At 42.8% G+C, this 21,811-nt stretch overlaps 1 protein-coding gene across 1 annotated transcript in view; it reads left to right on the forward strand.

The window, feature by feature from the left end:
* The first annotated feature begins 2,989 nt into the window (after window positions 1-2,989).
* The window catches only part of mpp1 (membrane palmitoylated protein 1), a 63,554-nt gene continuing 44,732 nt past the window's right edge, over window positions 2,990-21,811 (forward strand). Inside the window, exon 1 of the mRNA XM_033030464.1 lies at window positions 2,990-3,444. Coding sequence (XP_032886355.1) covers window positions 3,316-3,444 — 129 coding nt within the window. The 5' untranslated portion in view covers window positions 2,990-3,315. The remainder of the gene's footprint in view (window positions 3,445-21,811) is intronic.

A 21,811-nucleotide genomic window follows, 5' to 3' on the forward strand; every position in this document is an offset into this window, starting at 1 on the left:
TGGAGGTGTTGCATTGCTTATCAGGGAAGATATTACAGCAGTGCTTTGGCAGGATAGATTAGAGGGCTCGTCTAGGGAGGCTATTTGGGTGGAACTGAGAAATGGGAAAGGGGTAGCAACACTTATAGGGGTGTATTATAGACCGCCAAATGGGGAGCGAGAATTGGAAGAGCAAATATGTAAGGAGATTGCAGATATTAGTAGTAAGCACAAGGTAGTGATTGTGGGAGATTTCAATTTTCCACACATAGACTGGGAAACACATTCTGTAAATGGGCTGGATGGGTTGGATTTTGTAAAATGTGTGCAGGATAGTTTTTTGCAGCAATACATAGAAGTACCTACTAGAGAAGGAGCGGTGCTGGACCTCCTGTTAGGAAATGAGACGGGTCAGGTGGCAGAGGTATGCGTTGGGGAACAGTTCGGGACCAGTGATCACAATACCATTAGTTTCAATATAATTATGGAGAGGGGCAGAACCGGACCTAGGGTTGTGATTTTTGATTGGAGAAAGGCTAACTTTGAGGAGATGCGAAAGGATTTAAAAGGAGTAAATTGGGACATTTTGTTTTATGGGAAAGATGTGGAAGAGAAATGGAGTACATTTAAAGGTGAAATTTTAAGAGTACAGAATCTTTATGTCCCTGTTCGGTTGAAAGGAAATAGTAAAAATCGGAAAGAGCCATGGTTTTCAAGGGAAATTGGACACTTGGTTCGGAAAAAGAGGGAGATCTACAATAATTATAGGCAGCATGGAGTAAATGAGGTGCTTGAGGAGTATAAAGAATGTAAAAAGAATCTTAAGAAAGAAATTAGAAAAGCTAAAAGAAGATATGAGGTTGCTTTGGCAAGTAAGGTGAAAGTAAACCCAAAGGGTTTCTACAGCTATATTAATAGCAAAAGGATAACGAGGAATAAAATTGGTCCATTAGAGAGTCAGAGTGGACAGCTATCTGCAGAGCCAAAAGAGATGGGGGAGATATTGAACAATTTCTTTTCTTCGGTATTCACCAAGGAGAAGGATATTGAATTATGCGAGGTAAGGGAAACAAGCAGAGTAGCTATGGAAACTATGAGATTCAAAGAAGAGGAAGTACTGACACTTTTGAGAAATATAAAAGTGGACAAGTCTCCAGGTCCGGACAGGATATTCCCTAGGACATTGAGGGAAGTTAGTGTAGAAATAGCAGGGGCTATGACAGAAATATTTCAAATGTCATTAGAAACGGGAATAGTGCCGGAGGATTGGCGTGCTGCGCATGTTGTTCCATTGTTTAAAAAGGGGTCTAAGAGTAAACCTAGGAATTATAGACCTGTTAGTTTGACGTCAGTGGTGGGCAAATTAATGGAAAGGATACTTAGAGATAATATATATAAGCATCTGGATAAACAGGGTCTGATTAGGAACAGTCAACATGGATTTGTGCCTGGAAGGTCATGTTTGACTAATCTTCTTGAATTTTTTGAAGAGGTTACTCGGGAAATTGATGAGGGTAAAGCAGTGGATGTTGTATATATGGACTTCAGTAAGGCCTTTGACAAGGTTCCTCATGGAAGGTTGGTTAAGAAGGTTCAATGGTTGGGTATTAATGGTGGAGTAGCAAGATGGATTCAACAGTGGCTGAATGGGAGATGCCAGAGAGTAATGGTGGATGGTTGTTTGTCAGGTTGGAGGCCAGTGACTAGTGGGGTGCCACAGGGATCTGTGTTGGGTCCACTGTTGTTTGTCATGTACATCATTGATCTGGATGATGGTGTGGTAAATTGGATTAGTAAGTATGCAGATGATACTAAGATAGGCGGGGTTGTGGATAATGAAGTAGATTTTCAAAGTCTACAGAGAGATTTATGCCAGTTGGAAGAGTGGACTGAAAGATGGCAGATGGAGTTTAATGCTGATAAGTGTGAGGTGCTACATCTTGGCAGGACAAATCAAAATAGGACGTACATGGTAAATGGTAGGGAATTGAAGAATGCAGGTGAACAGAGGGATCTGGGAATAACTGTGCACAGTTCCCTGAAAGTGGAATCTCATGTAGATAGGGTGGTAAAGAAAGCTTTTGGTGTGCTGGCCTTTATAAATCAGAGCATTGAGTATAGAAGTTGGGATGTAATGTTAAAATTGTACAAGGCATTGGTGAGGCCAATTCTGGAGTATGGGGTACAATTTTGGTCGCCTAATTATAGGAAGGATGTCAACAAAATAAAGAGAGTACAGAGGAGATTTACTAGAATGTTGCCTGGGTTTCAGCAACTAAGTTACAGAGAAAGGTTAAACAAGTTAGGGCTTTATTCTTTGGAGCGCAGAAGGTTAAGGGGGGACTTGATAGAGGTCTTTAAAATGATGAGAGGGATAGACAGAGTTGACGTGGATAAGCTTTTCCCACTGAGAGTAGGGAAGATTCAAACAAGGGGACATGACTTGAGAATTAAGGGACAGAAGTTTAGGGGTAACATGAGGGGGAACTTTACTCCGAGAGTGGTGGCTGTGTGGAATGAGCTTCCAGGGAAGGTGGTGGAGGCAGGTTCGATTTTATCATTTAAAAATAAATTGGATAGTTATATGGACGGGAAAGGAATGGAGGGTTATGGTCTGAGCGCAGGTATATGGGACTAGGGGAGAATACGTGTTCGGCACGGACTAGAAGGGTCGAGATGGCCTGTTTCCGTGCTGTAATTGTTATATGGTTATATGGTTAACTCAATCCATTTGGCAACCTTCTTATTTCTGTAGATCTGATAAGACACTTGTGCCAGTACTTGGATTGCTTGCGAGTCTCTTATACCTGTAACTTAATTTGTTCCAGGTGGTCTGTTGCTTTATGAAGGCAGCAGTGTCGCCACGGTGTTAGGCTGCCTGGCGTCTTCCATGATCAGATGCTGACGGAAACCTCCCGGTACTCCATCACAATTCAATTCAAATAAATCCTTAATCTGCTCGTGTTTCGTCAAATCGTTCCCTATTCAGGAGGTTGGTACAATCCGGAGCATGCTAGGAGCGTGCGTACACACACACACACACATACACACAGTCATATCACACTGACCAAGAGGAACCGGCAATAATCACTCACAGATGCTCATGACTAGATCAGGCGTGACTGAGGATTTATTGTGCCTATCGCGTTCCCTCCAGTCTGTCATCTGAGCTGCACTTTAGACTCCTGTGTTTTCAGGAAGGGATTTATCTCCCAGCTCCACACGCCCGGCTCTCTTTCCTCCTGCCAGCCCGGCGCCGCAACAGGGTTCAGCGCTGCTCCAGTCTTAACAGAGGATTCCTTCCAAATACCAACGAAGACTGACAGCTTAATCACCATGACCCTAAAGTCCAACAAGAGCGAGCCCCTTGGACCCTTTGCTGTCTTCGAGAGTATTAACAGTTGCCGGACCCCACTGTCTGATCTGTATCTGGAGCAGCTACTGCAGACCAAAGGCAAGCCGGAGGTGAGTGGAATCGGGCTCGCAGCCCTTGTATTCATCCCCCTCCCCCAACAGCTCCCAGTCCCACTGTCGTGTCCTATTGTTCGCCACGGTGAATAGAGAAGGGTTATAAACCTGCTGCGGTGTGTAGAGTTTAGTGTGCGCACAACTCCTGCCTGCATCTGACCACGGCAGCTGCACCCTGCACATCATTCCCAAAGGCCACGCTCACCTCCTCACGCCTATTAATAGATTTCATCATCAAAATATTGTGGAGGTGTCGCTTACGGCAGGCAGCCTGTGAAGTGATCAACAGAAAGCAGTTTGTATTGTGGGAAAGAGCCCGGCAGGAAATATCAAATCAATTCCTCCTGTGATCGGGACCAACTCGGTCATTCCTGCTTCTACCCATTATGTTTCAGAGGCAGTCAGTATCAGTAGGATTGGCTACACACACGTAGGGCGATAGTTGCTGTTTGTTTCTGTTTGGTGAAGGATATTTATTCACTTCAAAGGAAACTTTCAAGAATGTTCTCTCTTCCCAGATAGCAGTCAGTATTTGTACTGAAAATTGTTGGGAGGGCAGAATTGATGTTGTTGTATTGCCCCCGACTCAACCACCTCCTCACCCCAGCCCTGGTAGATCAGCATATGAGCTGGAAATTTGGCTGTAGTGGCATAGTTTGTATGAATGTGGTACAGTGATGGTTGTGAAGCTGAGAATTGATTGTGAATCGTGAGGGGCTATGGTACTAAAGGGAAACACACGTTGTGAACCTATCATGTTGCACTCCATGCACCCGAACAGAGAACGCGAGGCACACAGAGTGCAAGGTACAGCAATGCTGATGCTGTGTTGGTGAATTGTACGTATATGTACTGAAGAAAATACGTGGGCCTTCAATGGAAAGGCAGGCTGTAAACAGAAGGAAGTAGGTGGACCCAATGACCAGTTAAAGGACTGTTCAGTTCCTACCTGAGCCACCGTTGAGAGGTCCAACACTGGCTCTTAAAGAATATGCAAACTTTGGAGTTCACAAACTCTCCCTGTGACTGCATGGGTTTCTGCCAGTGTCATCCTACATTGATAGACATGTGAGTTGGTTGGTCAATTGGCCAATGTAAGTTGCTGGAGATGGGTGACAGCATTTTGGGGCATGTTGATGGGTATGGGAGCGGAATAAAATAAATTAGGGTCAGAATGGTGTGAATACAGATGCTTGATGGTTGGTGTGGACTTGGTCAGCTGGAATGCCAGTTTCTTTGCCGTCCTCTCCAGGACTCTTATGGATTGTTGACAACTGGTGTTCTGAGAGCTCCCACCACAGTAAGAGATCACACTTCTACATAATCAAGAGAATTTTAGGACTAGAATCCGATTAACATATTTTTAAATTCCTTAAAGCAAAGTTTGGATTTGGGGCAACAAGGTAAATTTTTTTTTTAGTTACAAAATTAAGTGCTTGTTGTATGGAAAATATAGTTGTCCATAGACCTAGCAGAATGTAATGTTTCTTGGGTTGTATCGGTCTTGTTGAAATAAAATGGCCCAGAATTTCCTGATATTGATGAGCCACCGATGTTTGCTGCTGACCTACCCACTGTGTCTGTACTTTTGTAAACCTTTCCGATGTTACAAGCTCGTTGGCAAAGGGTCATCCATTCGTGATTCTCAATCAAGCACTTAAACATGGCAGGAAAGTCTTTGAAAGCCAACAAATATTGGGGAAACAATGAAGAGTGATTACAAATTCAGGGCATTAAAACATTTTTAGTTAAAAAATATATAAAATACCTAAAAACTTGATTGTAAAAACATTAAAAATATACATTTGTCACTTATTGTTGTACTTACTTTAGGTCCTTCCCAGAATTCTGTTAAATTTTGTTATCAAAAAATAAAATTATTCCTCTTATTTCTTAACTGCAATCTGAATTATTTGCAGTATTCTACAACTTTCTTTATCCCTTCCAAAATTGAATATTTGTATGCAGGGCTCTGTACTCCCGGTATAATTAAGTAATTGTTATATATAACCTTGTTGGCTGTATATTGCTTAGAGACAGTAGGGGATAACCTGATGAGGCCAGCAGAGTAAAGTGTGGCTAAGAGTGCTGAATTTTATTGAACCTTCCAAGTTGAAAGTTCCAGATGCGCAAATGATTACTGGCACAATTGGCAGGTTGAGCCTGTTTCCATGCTCTATGACTCCTTGACAATTAACTTGGCAGATTAGTTTATATGATTGTGATGTATTGCCTTTGCAAATTCAAAGACTTGAAAGTAAAGACTACTGCAGTCATTGTATGTGGAGGCCAATTCACTGGATGTTTTCAAGTGAGAGTTAGATTTAGCTCTTAGGGCCAAAGGAATTAAGGGATAAGGGAGAAAAAGCAGGAACGGGGTACTGATTTTAGATGATCAGCCATGATCATATTGAATGGCGGTGCAGGCTCGAAGGGCCGAAAGGCCTACTCCTGCACCTATTTTCTATGTTTCTAACTTTAAACTTCTGGCACAACTTTTGCAGGTATGTGATGTTCTTTTATTTAGCCATGACAAAGGCCCAGGATTTGCAATGATTGGAGCTGATATTCTTACAGGTCATGTGTTTAAGAGAATCTCTCACCTGCACCTCCTCAAGGGACCGGTGTTGATGACCCTTACAGCACCAATTCAGAACATACTTCTATGCAATTTAGAATTTGAAGATCTATGTTTTTAACTATGTATGACATTAGTAAGAATTCAATGCAGCAAGATGTTTTTGGAAGCACTGCGTTGAAATGAAAGAATGGCAATAGCCCACACGCATTGATAGAATGGTCACCTTTGTATCAGGAGGTCACAGAGTTCAGTTCCACTCCAGAGAACTGCACAAAATTGTGTTTGATACTATAATGCATGACAGAAAGTTATCGTTTGCATGGGTCATTAAACTAATGATCATAGGTGATTATAAAAGATCCCCTGACACCACTCAATCTAACGTGATATTCTTTCCAGTGGCCTGGTTGATATATATGAATCAACATCACTGTAAAAAAAAAAAAAAATTAAATGGCTATTTTCCCTTTTACTGTTTGTGGGATCTTGCTGTGTACACATCAGCTGCTGTGGTTAACACCATAACAGTACTGCTTTCCTAAGTGCTTCACTGGCAATGACATTCTTTAGGGTGTTCTGATGTGCAAGTTTTCTCTAACAGTTTCTCCTCCAGGGTAGAGCTGAATATGGTGAAAGGAACCACACTGTAGTATTCTGCTGACTCTAATTGAAATGTTTGCATATAGAGCCTGCAGAACCATCGCTGATAAAGCAGATACAATAAACAGAGAATCCAAATCAACAGTTACCAGAGAGTAAAAAATGGTTGGGGTGTGATTGATCGATATGAACCAATATGAAAAAGCATTGTGCTGGAGTAACTCAGTGGACCAGGCAGCATCCCTGGATGACATGGATGGGTGATATTTCAAGTTGAGGACTCTTCTTCTGTCCGAATGTAGTCGAGGCAAGGTTGCTGGAAAAGAGGTAGGGGTGGGACAAAGCCTGTCAAGTGAAAGTGGATACAAGTGGTGGTGGTGGGGGGTTATTGCCAGATGGGTGGACAAAAGCCAGACATCAAAAGAAGACAAAAGAGGGGTGAAATGTCAAGCCAGTGAAAAGGATATGGGGATTAAGGAATGGGGGATAGTGGGAGAAATAGGGTGCGTATCTGGGAGGGGCACAGGAGAGAGAAGGGGGGGGGGGGGGGGGAGGAGTGGAGCCAGGGTGTGTGTTACCTAAAATTGGGGAATTCAATGTTCAGATCGATGCTCAAATTCTCAACTTGCTCAATACTCAACGATGTTTCAAAGTATTTAAACTTTAAAAAAAGATGAACATATGTAGTCGCTTTTACTGAGGCAATACAGTAAACCTGCATATCCTTTTGCTATTGAATTTGATTATCCTGGGGTTTACATAAGATCTGTGAAATATTATTTTGCAAAAATTGGTGTGTTTAAACATTCAGAAAAGTGCAGTTGAAGCATCTGAGCAGTATATATTCATATATCCATAGGCTTGCACTGCCTCTTCTCTGTGATCTCATTCGGCCCTTTAATTTCACGAGTTATCTGAAGGGATTAGAATTCCAGGAGAAAATTGAAACTGGTAATGTTTACCCACAAACCAGCCATGGATAGCCCACTGTTTATCCCAGTGTCCTCTACTAAGATGTTGAGCTAACGGGTGTCTATGGACTTCTTGCTCTGGAATCATCATTATTCCAGTGGCCCTTTCCTTAGCCTGACAGCCACATGAGTCACCTTTCAGCACAGGTGACTGGGCAGAAATCTGAAGCAAGGATTCTTCCTGTTTTCTGCTCCATTCCCATCCCCAAACATATCTCACTTTAAATACTAAACCTTTGGCTAAACCATTGGTCAGTCGTGCTATTTCACCTGTGCATTGGTGTTGTTTCTTTGTTTATGACTCGTGTGAAGAGTCATGGGACAGTGTTTGTTGTGTTACCATTGTCAGAGTAAAGTCATTATTGTGGAAACACCAATAAAGGTCACATTGTTTTTTTATTTTTTTTTAATAATTTTATTTATTAGAAGTAAAGTGCATTACAATAATACAAGCCAAATATAACATTACAATTCTAGTACTACTTCATTTTTTAAGCTTTAAAAAGAGAAAAAAGTAAAGAAAGTGAGAAAGAGACGTGATTGTGTGAAAAAGTGATCAAGAAAAAAGACCCATTACGCGAAGAGTTAGAGAAAAAAGTTAAGAAATAGGCCGTAGAAAAGAAAAAAGAGAAAAAGAAACAAAAGGTCACATTGTTAAATCAAAATTTGGATTGTTATTGTCAATCTATGTTGCTGAGCAGATTAGTACAGGACCTCCACCATGTATTACAATATATCACTACAGATCTATGTGGTGCCAATGTAGCTGCACTGTACAAGAAGTAGTAGTATTGTTGTGTTTGTTTTCCCTAATGTTTCATGACGTTTCTTTTAATTCTTTGTTGTTGCCTTTTTTTTAAATCAATTACCTCTCCTGGCTGAGGATAAGTACCCACCCACTAATGTGTACGAAAAGGAAACCATTCGTACACAGCTACTAGAGGTTCGCTCTGTCCACAAGATTTCCTCACTGCCATGCAATGCAATGCCTATTGACAGGTATTAATGTTGGAAAATCCATGCCAAGATCCCGTTCATCTGGGGAATGCCCAGAATTATTTAATGTTTCGATTGCCTTGGATCAATATTGCCCTGAAGATACAGATCAATCAAATTGAGTCCTGCTAAAGGTTGAGTGAGCCAGAAGCCTGAGTTCCAGGCATAAGCAGTAGTAGGTAGTGAAATGCTGAGGTTCCAATGTAGCCAGAGATGTTACTGCAGGTGTAAGTGTTGATGTGTGAGGATTTGATGCAGAATCCCGTCTGCACTCATCCATTCATCCATTGTCTCCAGCTGCAAGATATAAATCACTGTCAGTCTTGGCCATTCGCTGGTTTGGGGCTTGGGCCAACTCCAGGAGTTGTGTTGCTATAATCAGCGTCTATCCACTGCCCATTCTGCTGACAACATAGAGGTAAATTTGTAAGCGTATACAGCCAATTAATGCATATCAGTCTTCTCTTTATCGAGTCCAAAGAAACAGCAAACTTAAAAACATTTCAGATCTTGATAGATAGCTGATTTCACTCCCATGTTTATCTACATCAAACCCTTCACCTGTTTATCCTAATGATAACACATCAAGGATGTCAATGAGGTTAAATTCAAAACTGATCCTATTATGTGTAGAGATGTAGATATCCAATATCTATCTGATATTCTAGCTTTATTGAATTAGGTTGTGTATCAGTGCTGATGTAAACTAGACCAGTCGTGAGCTGGCCATGAGCTGGGTTAATTTAGTTTAGCAACACAATAGAGAAACAGTCCCTTCAGTCCACCGGGTCCGTGCCGACCCGCGATCCCCATACACTACCAGCACTATCCCTCACACTAGGGATAATTTACAATTTTTACAGAAGTCAAATTCACCTACAAACCTGCACGTCTTTGGAGTGTGGGAGGAAACCGGAGCTCCTGGAGAAAAACCACGCTGTCATGGGAAGAACATACAAACTCCGTTTCGACAGCACCCGTAGTCAGGATCGAACCCGGGACAACTCTACCGCTGCGCCACTGTGCCGTGCCCTTCTGGTTCAGAAGGAATCGGAGATGCTCTGGTGATTGGGCCATTAACGGCAATTGTGTCTGGACTTAGCTCCGGGGTCAATGAGTTGAGATCGCTTCTGATGAAACCTAAACTCTAAACCTCGGTTCACAGTCCAAAACCCGTCTTTTGCTTTGAGGTTTTAATGGATTTATATGTTCAATACCTATCATGAAAGGCATGGAAGCATGTAATTAACATATTTTTGTGGAGTCATGACATCACAGAATTCTACAGTACTGGAGTCTATTTAGCCCATTGTTTGTTGGTCTTTGAAGTTTAACCCAGTTCGATCCACTCCCATGTTTCTCTTTCATGTTCCTACAAATCTTCCTCCTTCAAGTATTTGAAAGCTAAGACTGCATCTCGATCCATCACCTTATCAGGTGCATTCAGAATCTAACCACTCAATGCATAAAAAATATATTTTTACGATGCTTCTTTCCTTTAACAATCATCGTAAATCAGTATTCTCTGGTATCGACCCTTCAGCCCCACAGGACAATTGCTCTTTATTTATCTATCCAGACTACAACTGATTTTAAACACCTCCATCAAATCTCATCTTGCTTTGCAATCCTCTAAGGGATTCATATCTGTCCAAAATGATTAGATTGAAGAACGCCCATCTAAATTTCAGTTAATTTGCAGTTTCGGCAATGAACGGACGTACTTCCACTATGTTTTGATGGCAGCAGAAAAAGATGGGAATGGCATTTGATTATGACGAATAATCCTACGAGAGGTGGAGAATGTCAAATTCACGACAGACCCTTCTCAAAACATCTTTTTACTCATATGCTGGAGACAGGGAGACTGTGCTGTCTCTGCACAGGCAGTCTGTTATACCAGCAGTTGGTTTAATTATGGATTTAATTAGCCGTTAGACACAAAAGGTCCTCATGTGGTAGGCAAGTGAAGGGAATGACAGTTCACTTTATGCTCTTCTACTTAATCCTTCTCTGCATTGAGAATAATTAGTTTCCACTCTGGTTTTATGGGTTCTCAGGTAGCTGATGAACCTGCTATGGGAACCAGGGATACTTCTAGAGATAGCACAGTGTTGTCCAAAGGGGCAGGTAGTTCCTGAGATGGTGCATCTTTCCTTTTATTTATGCTTATAGTTCTGACACTTAAGTTCCTGACACTTAAGTTTATTTATGCTTATGTTTCTGACACTTAAGTTCCTGACACTTAAATTCAAGGTTTACAGTGCAATCTTGAATGCTCCTTCTCAAATGCCCACAAGAATTATCGCTCTTACTCGCCCAATGGTTCAGTGAACTTATCCAATGTAAAGCTGAGTCACAGATTTCAAACGGTTCAAGTTCTGATTTAGCTTATCAGTGCCGAAGATACAGCAAATAAACCCGGTGTCCATTTTGCTTGTGAGAAGGATTTGGTTTCTGTTTACCTTTTACTGACACCCATTAAATGTCACTCTAGATAGACAGCAGATGGGCATTTCTTTGCACTCTGAGGTTTATGTCACAGCTCACACATAGGGCTGGAGAAACTTCAGCAGAAAAGAAGGACTATGGCTCATTGTTTTCCTTATCACAATTAGGTCTTCTTGAATCTAATATTGTCCTGGCAAATCTAGGTGGGATTTTGACTTTTAGTAACGACTGCCCTGGCTGCAAGGAGTTGATTTGTTGTGACGCATAATTCTCCAAAATGTAAAGAAGAACACTGTGAAACTCTATCCCTGTATTGTTATGAAACTGGTTAAAAACAAATAGGCAGCAGCTTTAGTGCGTTTCCCACCTCAGAAGATGTCTTAAATTGTGAGATTAACAGTCCTGAGGAAAGCTCCCCATCGCCACATCTGTGCAGCACTTGAAACCGATTGTCGCCTTTGAAGGTGCAACCCCAGTGACTGCTAGACACCAGTGGGTACACACAGGCTTCATGGAGGAGAGGACATTAACAGTAGTGCTTTTCTATGCCTCCGCCACCTGGGTTCTTAGATTCACCGTGCCACAGCTTGATCACACAGTTACTCCCCAGCTGTTAACAGGCAAGCGGCACTGTGGCGCTGCGGTAGAGTTGCTGTCTTACAGCGCAAGAGACCCAGGTTCGATCCTGACTACGGCTGCTGTTTTACGAAGTTTCCTGTGACCACATGGATATTCTCTGGGTGTTCCAGTTTCCTCCTACTTTCAAAAGACGTGCAGGTTTGGAGGTTAATTGGCTTGTGTAAATTGATCCTGGTGTGTAGGATAGAACTAGCATAGGGGTGATTGTTGGTTGGCACGGACACTGTGGGTTAAAGGGCCTGTTTCTATGCTGCATCTCCAAACTAACTAAACTAAACTGCATGGTCTTCCTATCAACTAGAGTGCAGAGAAGATTTAAAGGGATGAACTCCAGAATTTGTTCATCCCCGTCTTGCAAAAAAATAAAACTGAGAAGGCGGCTCAACCGTGGCTGACAAGGGAAGTCAAGGTTAGTGTTAAAGCCAAGGAAGAGGCATATAAATTGGCCAGAAGAAGTGGCAAACCAGAGGACTGGGAGAAACTTAGGACGCAACAGAGGAGGACAAAGGGGTTAATTAAGAAGGGGAAAAAAGAGCATGAAAGAAAGCTCGCAGGAATATAAAAAACTGACTGTAAAAGTTTCTATCGGCATGTAAAAAAGAAAAGATTCGTGAAGACCAATGTGGGTCCCTTATAATGGGAAACAAGGAAAAGGCAGAACAATTAAACGAGTACTTTGGTTCTGTCTGCACTAAGGAAGACACAAACAATCTCCCTGAAATACTAGGGGACCGAGGATCTAGTGGAAGGGAGGAACTGAAGGGAATCCACATTAGTCAGAAAATGATGTTAGGAAAACTGTTGGGACTGAAAGCAGATAAATCCCCAGGACCTGATAGTCTGCATCCCAGAGTACTCAAGGAGATGGCCCTAGAAATCGTGGATGCATTGGTGATCATTTTCCAATGTTCTCTTGACTCTGGGTCAGTTCCTGTGGACTGGAGGGTAACCAATGTAACTCCACCTTTTAAGAAAGGAGGCAGAGAGAAAAGGGGGAATTATAGACTAGTTAGCCGTACATCGGTAATGGGGAAGGTGCTGGAGCCGATTGTGAAAGATGTTATAGCAGCGCATTTGGAAAGCAGTGACAGGATCGGTCAGTCAGCATGGATTTATGAAGGGGAAAACATGTTTGACTAATCTTTTGGAATTTTTTGAGGATGTAACAAGTAGAATGGATAAGGGAGAGCCAGTGGATGTGGTGTGTCTGGACTTTCAAAAAGCCTTTGACAAGGTCCCACACAAGAGATTAGTGTGCAAAATTAGAGCACATGATATTGGGGGTATGGTATTGACATGGATAGAGAACTGGTTGGCAGACAGGAAGCAAAGAGTAGGAATTAACAGGTCCTTTCAGAATGGCAGGCAGTGGCTAGTGGGGTACCGTAAGGCTCGGTGCTGGGACCCTAGTTGTTTACAATATAAATTAACGATTTAGACGAGGGAATTAAATATAACATCTCTAAGTTTGCGGATGACACAAAGCTGGGTGGCAGTGTGAGCTGCAAGGAGGATGCTATGAGGCAGCAGGGTGATTTGGATAGTGATTTGGGTGAGTGGGCAGAAGCATGGCAGAGCAGGATAAATGTGGATAAATGTGAGGTTATCCACTTTCGTGGCGAACAGAAAGGCAGGTTATTATCTGAATGGTGTTAAATTAGAAGGGCAGGTGCAACGAGACCTGGGTGTGCTTGTACATCAGTCACTGAAAGTAAGCATGCAGGTACAGCAGGCAGTGAAGAAACAGTGAAGAAGTTGGCCTTCATTGTGAGAGGATTTTGAGTTTAGGAGCAAGGAGGTCCCACTGCAGTTGTACAGATCCCTGGTGAGATCTCTACTTAATTAATGCTATTGAGGGAGTGCAGCGTAGGTTCACCAGGTTAATTCCCGGAATGGCGGGACTGACATATGATGAAAGAATGGGTCGACAGGGCTTGTATTCGTTGGAATTTAGAAGGATGAGAGGGATTTTATAGAAACATTAGAGGATTGCACAGTGTAGATGCAGGAAAAATGTTCCCTATGTTGGGGGAGTCCAGAACCAGGGGTCACAGTTTAAGAATAAGGGGTAGGCTATTTGGGACTGAGATGAAGACAAACTTTCTTCACGCAGAGAGTTGTGAATCTGTGGAATTCTCTGCCACAGAAGGCAGTGGAGGCCAATTCACTGGATGTTTTCAAGAGAGAGTTAGATTTAGCTCTTGGGGCTAAGGGATAAGAGGGAAAAGCCGGAACGAGGTACTGATTTTGGATGATCAGCCATGATCATATTGAATGGCATGAATGGCTCGAAGGCACGAATGGCGCGAAGGCACGAATGGCCTACTCCTGCACCTATTTTCAATGTCTCTATGATCTCCCATCTACCTCATAGGAGACCTTGAACTATCTTTAATCAAACTTTATCAGACTTCAATGTACCAATTGATATAATGTCACTGTATATCTTGTACCGAATGTTGTACCTCTTATCTTTTATCTGTGCTCTGTGGACTGCTTGATTATATTCATGTGGAGTGTTTTCTCCGACTGGTTAGCACGCAAACTAAAGTTTTTCTCTGTTCCTCCGTACACATGACAGTAATTTACTGAACTAAAGTGAACTTTGTTTTATTTATTCAATTTTGGGGATCTGCTCACTGCTGGCAAGATCAGCATTTGTTGAACATCTGTAACTGTCCTTGAGAATTGTGTGGTGCGTACCCTTCATGAACCGCTTCAGTCCTTGTGGTGAGAGTGCTCCAACAGTGCTGTTGCAGGGGGAGCTATAAGATTCAGGCCCACATAGATTCAGGCATATTTCCAAACAGAGTGGAAACCTGGAGGGCAACCCGCAGATGGTGGTGTATCTGTATGCCTGTACCCCTTGTCCTCCTTGGTGACCAAGGTCTTAAGTTGGACTGAAGCAGGTGTGGCAAGTGTCTGCTGTACATGTCAGGAGATGGAGATCGTACACGGCTGGGGTTGGGGAATTAAAGTTTAGCATGGTTGAGGGGCTGCCAGTGAAGTTGGCTGCTTTGGTTTAGTTGGTGTTATGCTTCTTACAGCCCCATTATGGACAGTATTCCACCACACCCCTGACTTGTATGTTTGTGGGTAGTCAGAATGGATTTTCAAGACGTAAGTCTGACCTGGTCTTGTAAGCATGGTGTTTATGTGGCTGGCCCAGTTGAGTTTCTGGTCAATGGTGATTTTGATGGAGGATTCAATGATGGTTATGTCATTGAATGGCAAGGGGAGGTGGTTAGACTCCCTCTTGTTGGAGATGTTTATTACCTGGCACTTTCGTGGTGCAAATGTTAGCTTTCCACTTAACAGTCCATGCCTGAATGTTGTCCTGATCTTACTGGATGCAGGCGTGTACTGCTTAATTTTTTGAGAAGTTATGAATGGATTTGAAAATAGTGTAATCACTGATGAACCTCCTACGTCTGAACAAAGAATAGAAGGAAAGTCATTGATGACAAGGCTGAAGATGGTTTGGACCTAGAACACTGTCCTAAGAAACTACAACATTGATTTTGTAGGGACAGGATGATTGACTTCCAGCAACCTCTTTAGTCAGAGAGTAGTTAATCTGTGGAACTCATTGGCACAGAGTGCTGTGGTGGCCAAGTCTGTGGATATTTTTAAGGCAGAGATAGACAAATTCTTGATTTTACTTCGGAGTCACGTGAGTGACTACGTGAAGAACCCCGCCAGGACGCATGCGTGTCATATCGCTACACGCATTGCAACGAGTCACAGCAAGGGGAACAACGTTCCCCTTAGCGGCAGAATTTGAAAGCCGGGAACAGCAGGTAAGGAGACTCTGCGTTCCTTCCACTTACCTTACAGGTGGAGGCATGGACCAGATCCACGAAGGCTGCAAAATAGCTGGCGGGGGGGAACCACGGAGTTGCGGGCAGCCAGCAGCAGCAGCCAACGGCACGCCAATCTCCCGTAATGGGAACAGCTGTGCCCGACTTCGCTCCCGCACCGGCCACGGCCGGGTGGTAGAGCGAAGCAAAAAACTAACAGAGTCGTTGACTCCGATGAGTCCGACTCTGAATAGCCGCGAGCGGCCAGTGCCCGTGAGCATTGGGGCCGGTTGGAGCGGCTTCAGGAGCAGCCGCGAGCGGCCAGTGCCCGAGAGCATTGGAGCTGGTTGGAGCGGCTGTTGGAGCAAATACTCCAAAGTGACAGGCTCCGGGAGATGGAGACTAGTCACAGTGGGCAGCTAGTAAGTCCTACAGCAGTACCTCTTGTAGGGCTGCACAGTGTTTCTCCCTCATCAAAGGGGAGTACAGGGGGTCAATTCTGGGCTGACCCTGAAGAGGGGTGTGCAGAACATACCCCTAGTGCGCATGGGGTGCAAGAAAACCTATTGGATATGGTGTCCCAGTTTATTCAACCTGACCAAACTGGCCAAAACCTGGAACCTGAAATAGCTGCAAGTATCGACTACTTGTCATTCAACCAGCTATAAGGACAGGCATTATTGGACACCACAGCAAGACACTTACCACCAGGGAACTGCAAATCACTGAATGTTCCCAGTGTCAACCAGTGTATTTGAAAACATGTCGGAGCCTCAATCAGAGCCAGAGACTTGAAACTACAGAAAGTTCTGAAAGTCCTATCAGCAGGAATTACGGTTTTCGCCCGCACAATAAACGAAAAAGACATGACACAAGATCACCAGGATGCACTGGCTTTATTTTGCAACTACCAATACGAGTAAACAGCATTAGGAAGAGCGCCATCCAACCGGCTTTAGACCCTAATTTGCAGGCCTATGCAAACCTGGAACCTCCAAACCACCAATATTACTATTTGGAGGCAACTTATCAAAACAGGTAAAAGAACTTGACAAAGAGGGTAAAACCCTGGGGCTCATTAAAGCAATGTCTAAAAACTACTTCGGCCAGAAACAGCACCCCTACGTACCACCAGTCGGCCAAGACAAACTGGTGAAAGCTCAAAGGCCAGGAACACTCAACATCGGTCTTTTTTAGGCCATGGCCCAGACCGGCCTTCCTGGGGAATGCGCTAACCCTCAACACCGACCCAACTACAGATCCAGACACCGGCGCCTCAACGTCCACGGAGGATGCCGAAAAAGTAACAAACCTACCAATAGTAACCATGGAGGTAGGTGGGTCTGGTTCCTTACGAGGTTGGTGGGAAATTACAATTCTATCTGGATGCATGGAATAAATTAACTACCGACACTTATATTTTCAGAAGTATAGGGTTATACCATAGAATTTATACAAAAACATAACCCTCCAGATCAGCATGTACCGAACCGAATGTTCGTGCTTACAGGCAAAGAAAAATCAAAAGCGCATGCTGAACTACAGTGGCCTTATAAAAAAGGAGTAATGGAGGAAACCTAACACGAATCACAGGAATTCGTGTCCAAAATCTTTATCATAAACAAGATGGCGGTTGCCGCATCATCATAGATTTGACTAATTTGAATACGTTCGTACTATATATTCATTACTAGATGGAAACCTTTGTTACTGCTATGCAATTGATTTCCTAAGGTTACTACATGGCAAGCATCGATTTAAAAGATGCTTACTATACAGTACCCATTAGAGGTGACCACAGATGTTATTTAACACAATGGATCATCTGGGGTACACCCTTAACTCAGTTCACATGTCAGTGACTTTGCCGAAAGAAAAGGTTACAGCCTTAATGGAGGCTTGCAGCAAAATCATTGACATCGCAAAACCATCCATCAGACTGGTAGCAAGAATAATTTGCATAATAGTGGCTGCGTTTCCTGTCACACAAATCGGACCTTTACATTATCAAAAATTACAGAGGGCTAAAATACGAGCACTCAAAAATTATGGTGGTCATTTTGACAGACCAATGAAGCTACCAACAGAGGCCATAATGGAACTAAAATGGTGGAAAGATAACATTAGGCATTGTTCCAATCCAAACATTATCAGCAACCCGTCTACGGTACTACAAACTGATGCCAGTGCACTTGGTTAGGGTGCTACCAATTCCATCTCCAGCTGTGGGGGAGATGGAATGCACAGGAGGCATCATTATTACAAACACTGGGCATAAACCACCTGGGAATGTTAAGTGAATTCCATGGCCTTAAGTCATATTGTTCTGGGTTATATCACCAGCATGTTAGACTACAAATTGACAACACCACCGTGGTAGCATATATCAACCATATGGGTGGAAACAAATCAACATCATGTGACAATCTGGCCAACACAATTTGGCAATAGTGTATCCAGAGAGATATTTGGATATCAGCTACCTACTTACCAGGTAAACTAAATTTAGTGGCAGACAACAGGTCACGCAAACTCAATGAAAACACTGAATGGATGTTGGATAAAAATGTATTTGCTGAAATTACAGCACGGTATGGAACACCAGATATCGACTTATTCGCATCCAGGCTCACACCAGTTATCGAATTATGTTCATGGGAACCAGAACCTGGGGCAGCGGCAACAGATGCATTTTCGCTGCATTGGGGGATATTGTTTATTTATGCATTCCCTCCTTTCTGCCTCATCAGTCGGGTATTAAGGAAAATACAGCAAGACTGGTATTTTGATAGTACCCGATTGGCCTACTCAACCATGGGTCCCGGTGACACTCGACATGGTATTAAAACCATGCATCACCATCCATCATAGACTTAATTTACTGGTTCATCCCGCAACAAGGGGAAGTTACCATGTCATAATTATATAAACCTATTAATTTGTAGAGTTTGAAAGCACCTCTACTACACCTGGGACTGACGGACCGAACAGTGGATATTATTTCAGCGGCCCACAGACGTCCACCAAAAAACAGTACTTGGTGTCATCAAGAAATGGGAAAAGTACTGTCACAACAATAACATCACCCACAGATCTATGAACATCCCGTCTGTTCTGGAATTCCTGGCAAGCCCCCATTACGATGAGAGGCTCAGTCATAGTGCCATCAACTGCGCCAGAAGTGCTCTGTCAACATACCTGTGGCAAGGAACAGAGCGGCATTCTGTTGGGACACACACTGGTAACCAAACTCATGAGGTGCATTTTTAATGTTAATCCCCCAAGAACCAGGTACTCCCAAATATGGGATGTGAGCATTGTACTGACCATGTTAAGAAACTGGTCTCCAGCTACAGCTCTGTCCCTACAGAAACTGACTATGAAAACAGTCATGCTGGTGGCCTTGGTCACGGCACAAAGGGTCCAGTCGCTACAGAAACTAAGGCTGGACAACATGACTATTTCATCTGGAAATTTAACTTTTCACATCAATGAATTAGTCAAACAGAACAGACAGGGGTCAGAAGGCCTAAAAACAGAATTCAGGGCCTACCCGACAGATGATCGTCTCTGTATTGTAACACACTTACTATTATATATGGAGTATACTAAGATCATCAGAGGCAAAGAAATGTCACTTTTAATCAGCTACAAACAGCCACTCAAAAAAGTGACAGTCCAGACCATCTCTAGCTGGCTAAAACAGGTCCTAATAAAGGCTGGAGTAGACACTAGCATTTTAAAATCTCACTCCTCCAGGGCTGCCGCTACATCAGCAGCTATGAAGATGGATGTTCCTATGGACCAAATCCTCAAGACAGCAGGATGGTCAACGGAGAAAACTTTCCAACGATTTTATAACAAACCAGTCATTGAACCTGGAACATTTGCAGAAACAATTTTAAGTTCTGTAATATAATTTTACCCCATAAATAGGGGCTATAATTTGGTGTTAATATATTTATCGTTGGGTTTTCAATATCATATTGATGTCTAATGATGTTAACAGTATTCTCCCCATAATCAAGGCAGATGTGATGCATGGACTCGTTTCCACGGCATGATATCACAGAGTTTTAAAATCTTCACGTAGTCACTCACGTGACTCCGAAGTAAAATAGTAAGATTAAACGAGAACTTACCAGTTTGAAGTTTGATCGTTATTTTATGAGGAGTAACGTTGAGGGATTACGTGCCCTCCGCTCCCACCCTTGATCATATACTCAACTGGTATATCTTCTCTAATCTTACTATGTTTAGTCATTACAGTTATCTGTGATTTCACACCGCTGCTTTGAAGAATGACACGCATGCGTCCTGGCGGGGTTCTTCACGTAATCCCTCAACGTTACTCCTCATAAAATAATGATCAAACTTCAAACTGGTAAGTTCTCGTTTAATCTTACTATTAGAATGGGTGTCAAGGGTTGTGGGGAGAATGTAGGAAAATGGGATTAGGAGGAAGAGATCAGCCATGATTGAATGGCGGAGTAGACTTGATGGGCCGAATGGCCAAGTTCTACTCCTTTAACTTGTGAACGTGAACCACATCTACCTTTTCGCAAAGTATGATTCCAACCATTGGAGTGTTTACCACTTGATTCCCATTGACTTTAGTTTCACTATAGCTCCCTGATCTGTTAAATGCGCTTAATGTGGAGGAGCGGCACTCTCACCGCACCACTGGAATTGTATTGTATTACTGAACTTAAATGAACAACGCAGCTCATTGTGCACTGACTTTTGTGGCCATTCAATTACATCATTTTCTGGCAGCTCAAACACAGGCAAAATTGTAGATTGTGGACAATTCACATGATTGGGCGGATGTCTGGCCTGACATTCACTAACACAGATATCCAACCTAAGTGCTGAGTCCAACTTAGTGATTGGTGCATGTCACGTGGAAATATTAGCTAATATGGTCTACTCCAGATATAATTAATTTTAGTTCATATGGTATTTATAATGGCACCACAGCATACATTGACTATAAGTATCCATATGCAACATTAATTTGATTCAACATTTAATTTACAACTTTCTCCCACCCTAAATTAATTCTTGCTCAAATTTCAAATTGATTCACATATATTCTGCCAAAAAGGTGTGGGTTTGAATAACTCACAGTTGTATTCAGTAACAATAATCTGTTGAACGTGACTTTATCTCTCCCCATGGATCCCAGAAATCACCACAACATTCTTTCATCATCTGCATTGATCTCGGCTGAGAGATACACAACTGGCTTTTAAACTCCTTGTGCATTCTGAATGAATTTATAAAAACGGCTGTGAGTCAAAACGAAACATAAATAATCACTTCATTGTCACAAAGGTATCATTGCATGTGCGAGTGCTAACCAAGTTGAGTTGAAGTTGTGTGAGTGTTAACCAAGTGGAGATGGAGATCTGTATCGATCTCAATTGTGAGGACATTTGCTGAAATGGAACTGCCTGTGAGGGAACAAAGAATAGATCATCCCTCAAAATCAGGAATGGCACCATGGTACCACAAGTAGAACTTGAAAGATCCAGTTATCGTGGTCCATGTGGGTACCAATGATGTAGTAGAACGAGGAAAGAGGTTCTGCTAAGGGAATTTGAATAGTGGAGTGCACATGGGCCCTCACAGAAAACTCCAGCCTTTCTGGAGCACTCCAATCTGTAGATAGACCTCCTTCCGATCTCCACCGAGCATTGTTGGTGCAAGAGGGTGACTGAATGGTAAGATGCCTGCGATTGAGTGAGATCCCAGCCTTTCCCAGGGCCTCAGATCCCTGGTTAGGGAGTGACTTTGGTAAACACTGTCCATGTGCTGTTTGTTTGGAGTTTGCACCTTCCCCCTGTGTTCATGTGGACCTCCTCCAAGTGTTCTTATTTCCTCCCAGATCACATAGGACATAGGTTAAATGACTACTGCATATTGTCTCAAACATGTTGATGAGAATGTGGGAGAATAGGTTAACTCGGGAAAATTAGCATTGGAGTGTGATTACTTCTTGAGCTAGCCTAGTCTCAATGGCCAAAATAATCTGCTGTGTCGTAATGAAATCCAAATATAATTGTTTGTTTGGAAGACTAGCCCCCAAAACAGTAATTTGGCCAAACAATTAAATTAAGGCCTCATTTTGTATCTTTTTCTGCTGTTGCAATCTCTCAGGAGACCCATTGGGCTCTTAAAAATGCAGAGTCAGAGGATATGGGGAGAAGGCAGGAACGGAGTACTGATTGGGGATGATCAGCCATGATCACATTGAATGGCGGTGCTGGCTCGAAGGGCTGAATGGCCTACTCCTGCACCTATTGTCTATTGTCTATTGTCTA

The sequence above is a fragment of the Amblyraja radiata genome, chromosome 12, assembly GCF_010909765.2.
Source record: "Amblyraja radiata isolate CabotCenter1 chromosome 12, sAmbRad1.1.pri, whole genome shotgun sequence".
In the NCBI taxonomy this organism is placed as follows: Eukaryota; Metazoa; Chordata; class Chondrichthyes; order Rajiformes; family Rajidae; genus Amblyraja; species Amblyraja radiata.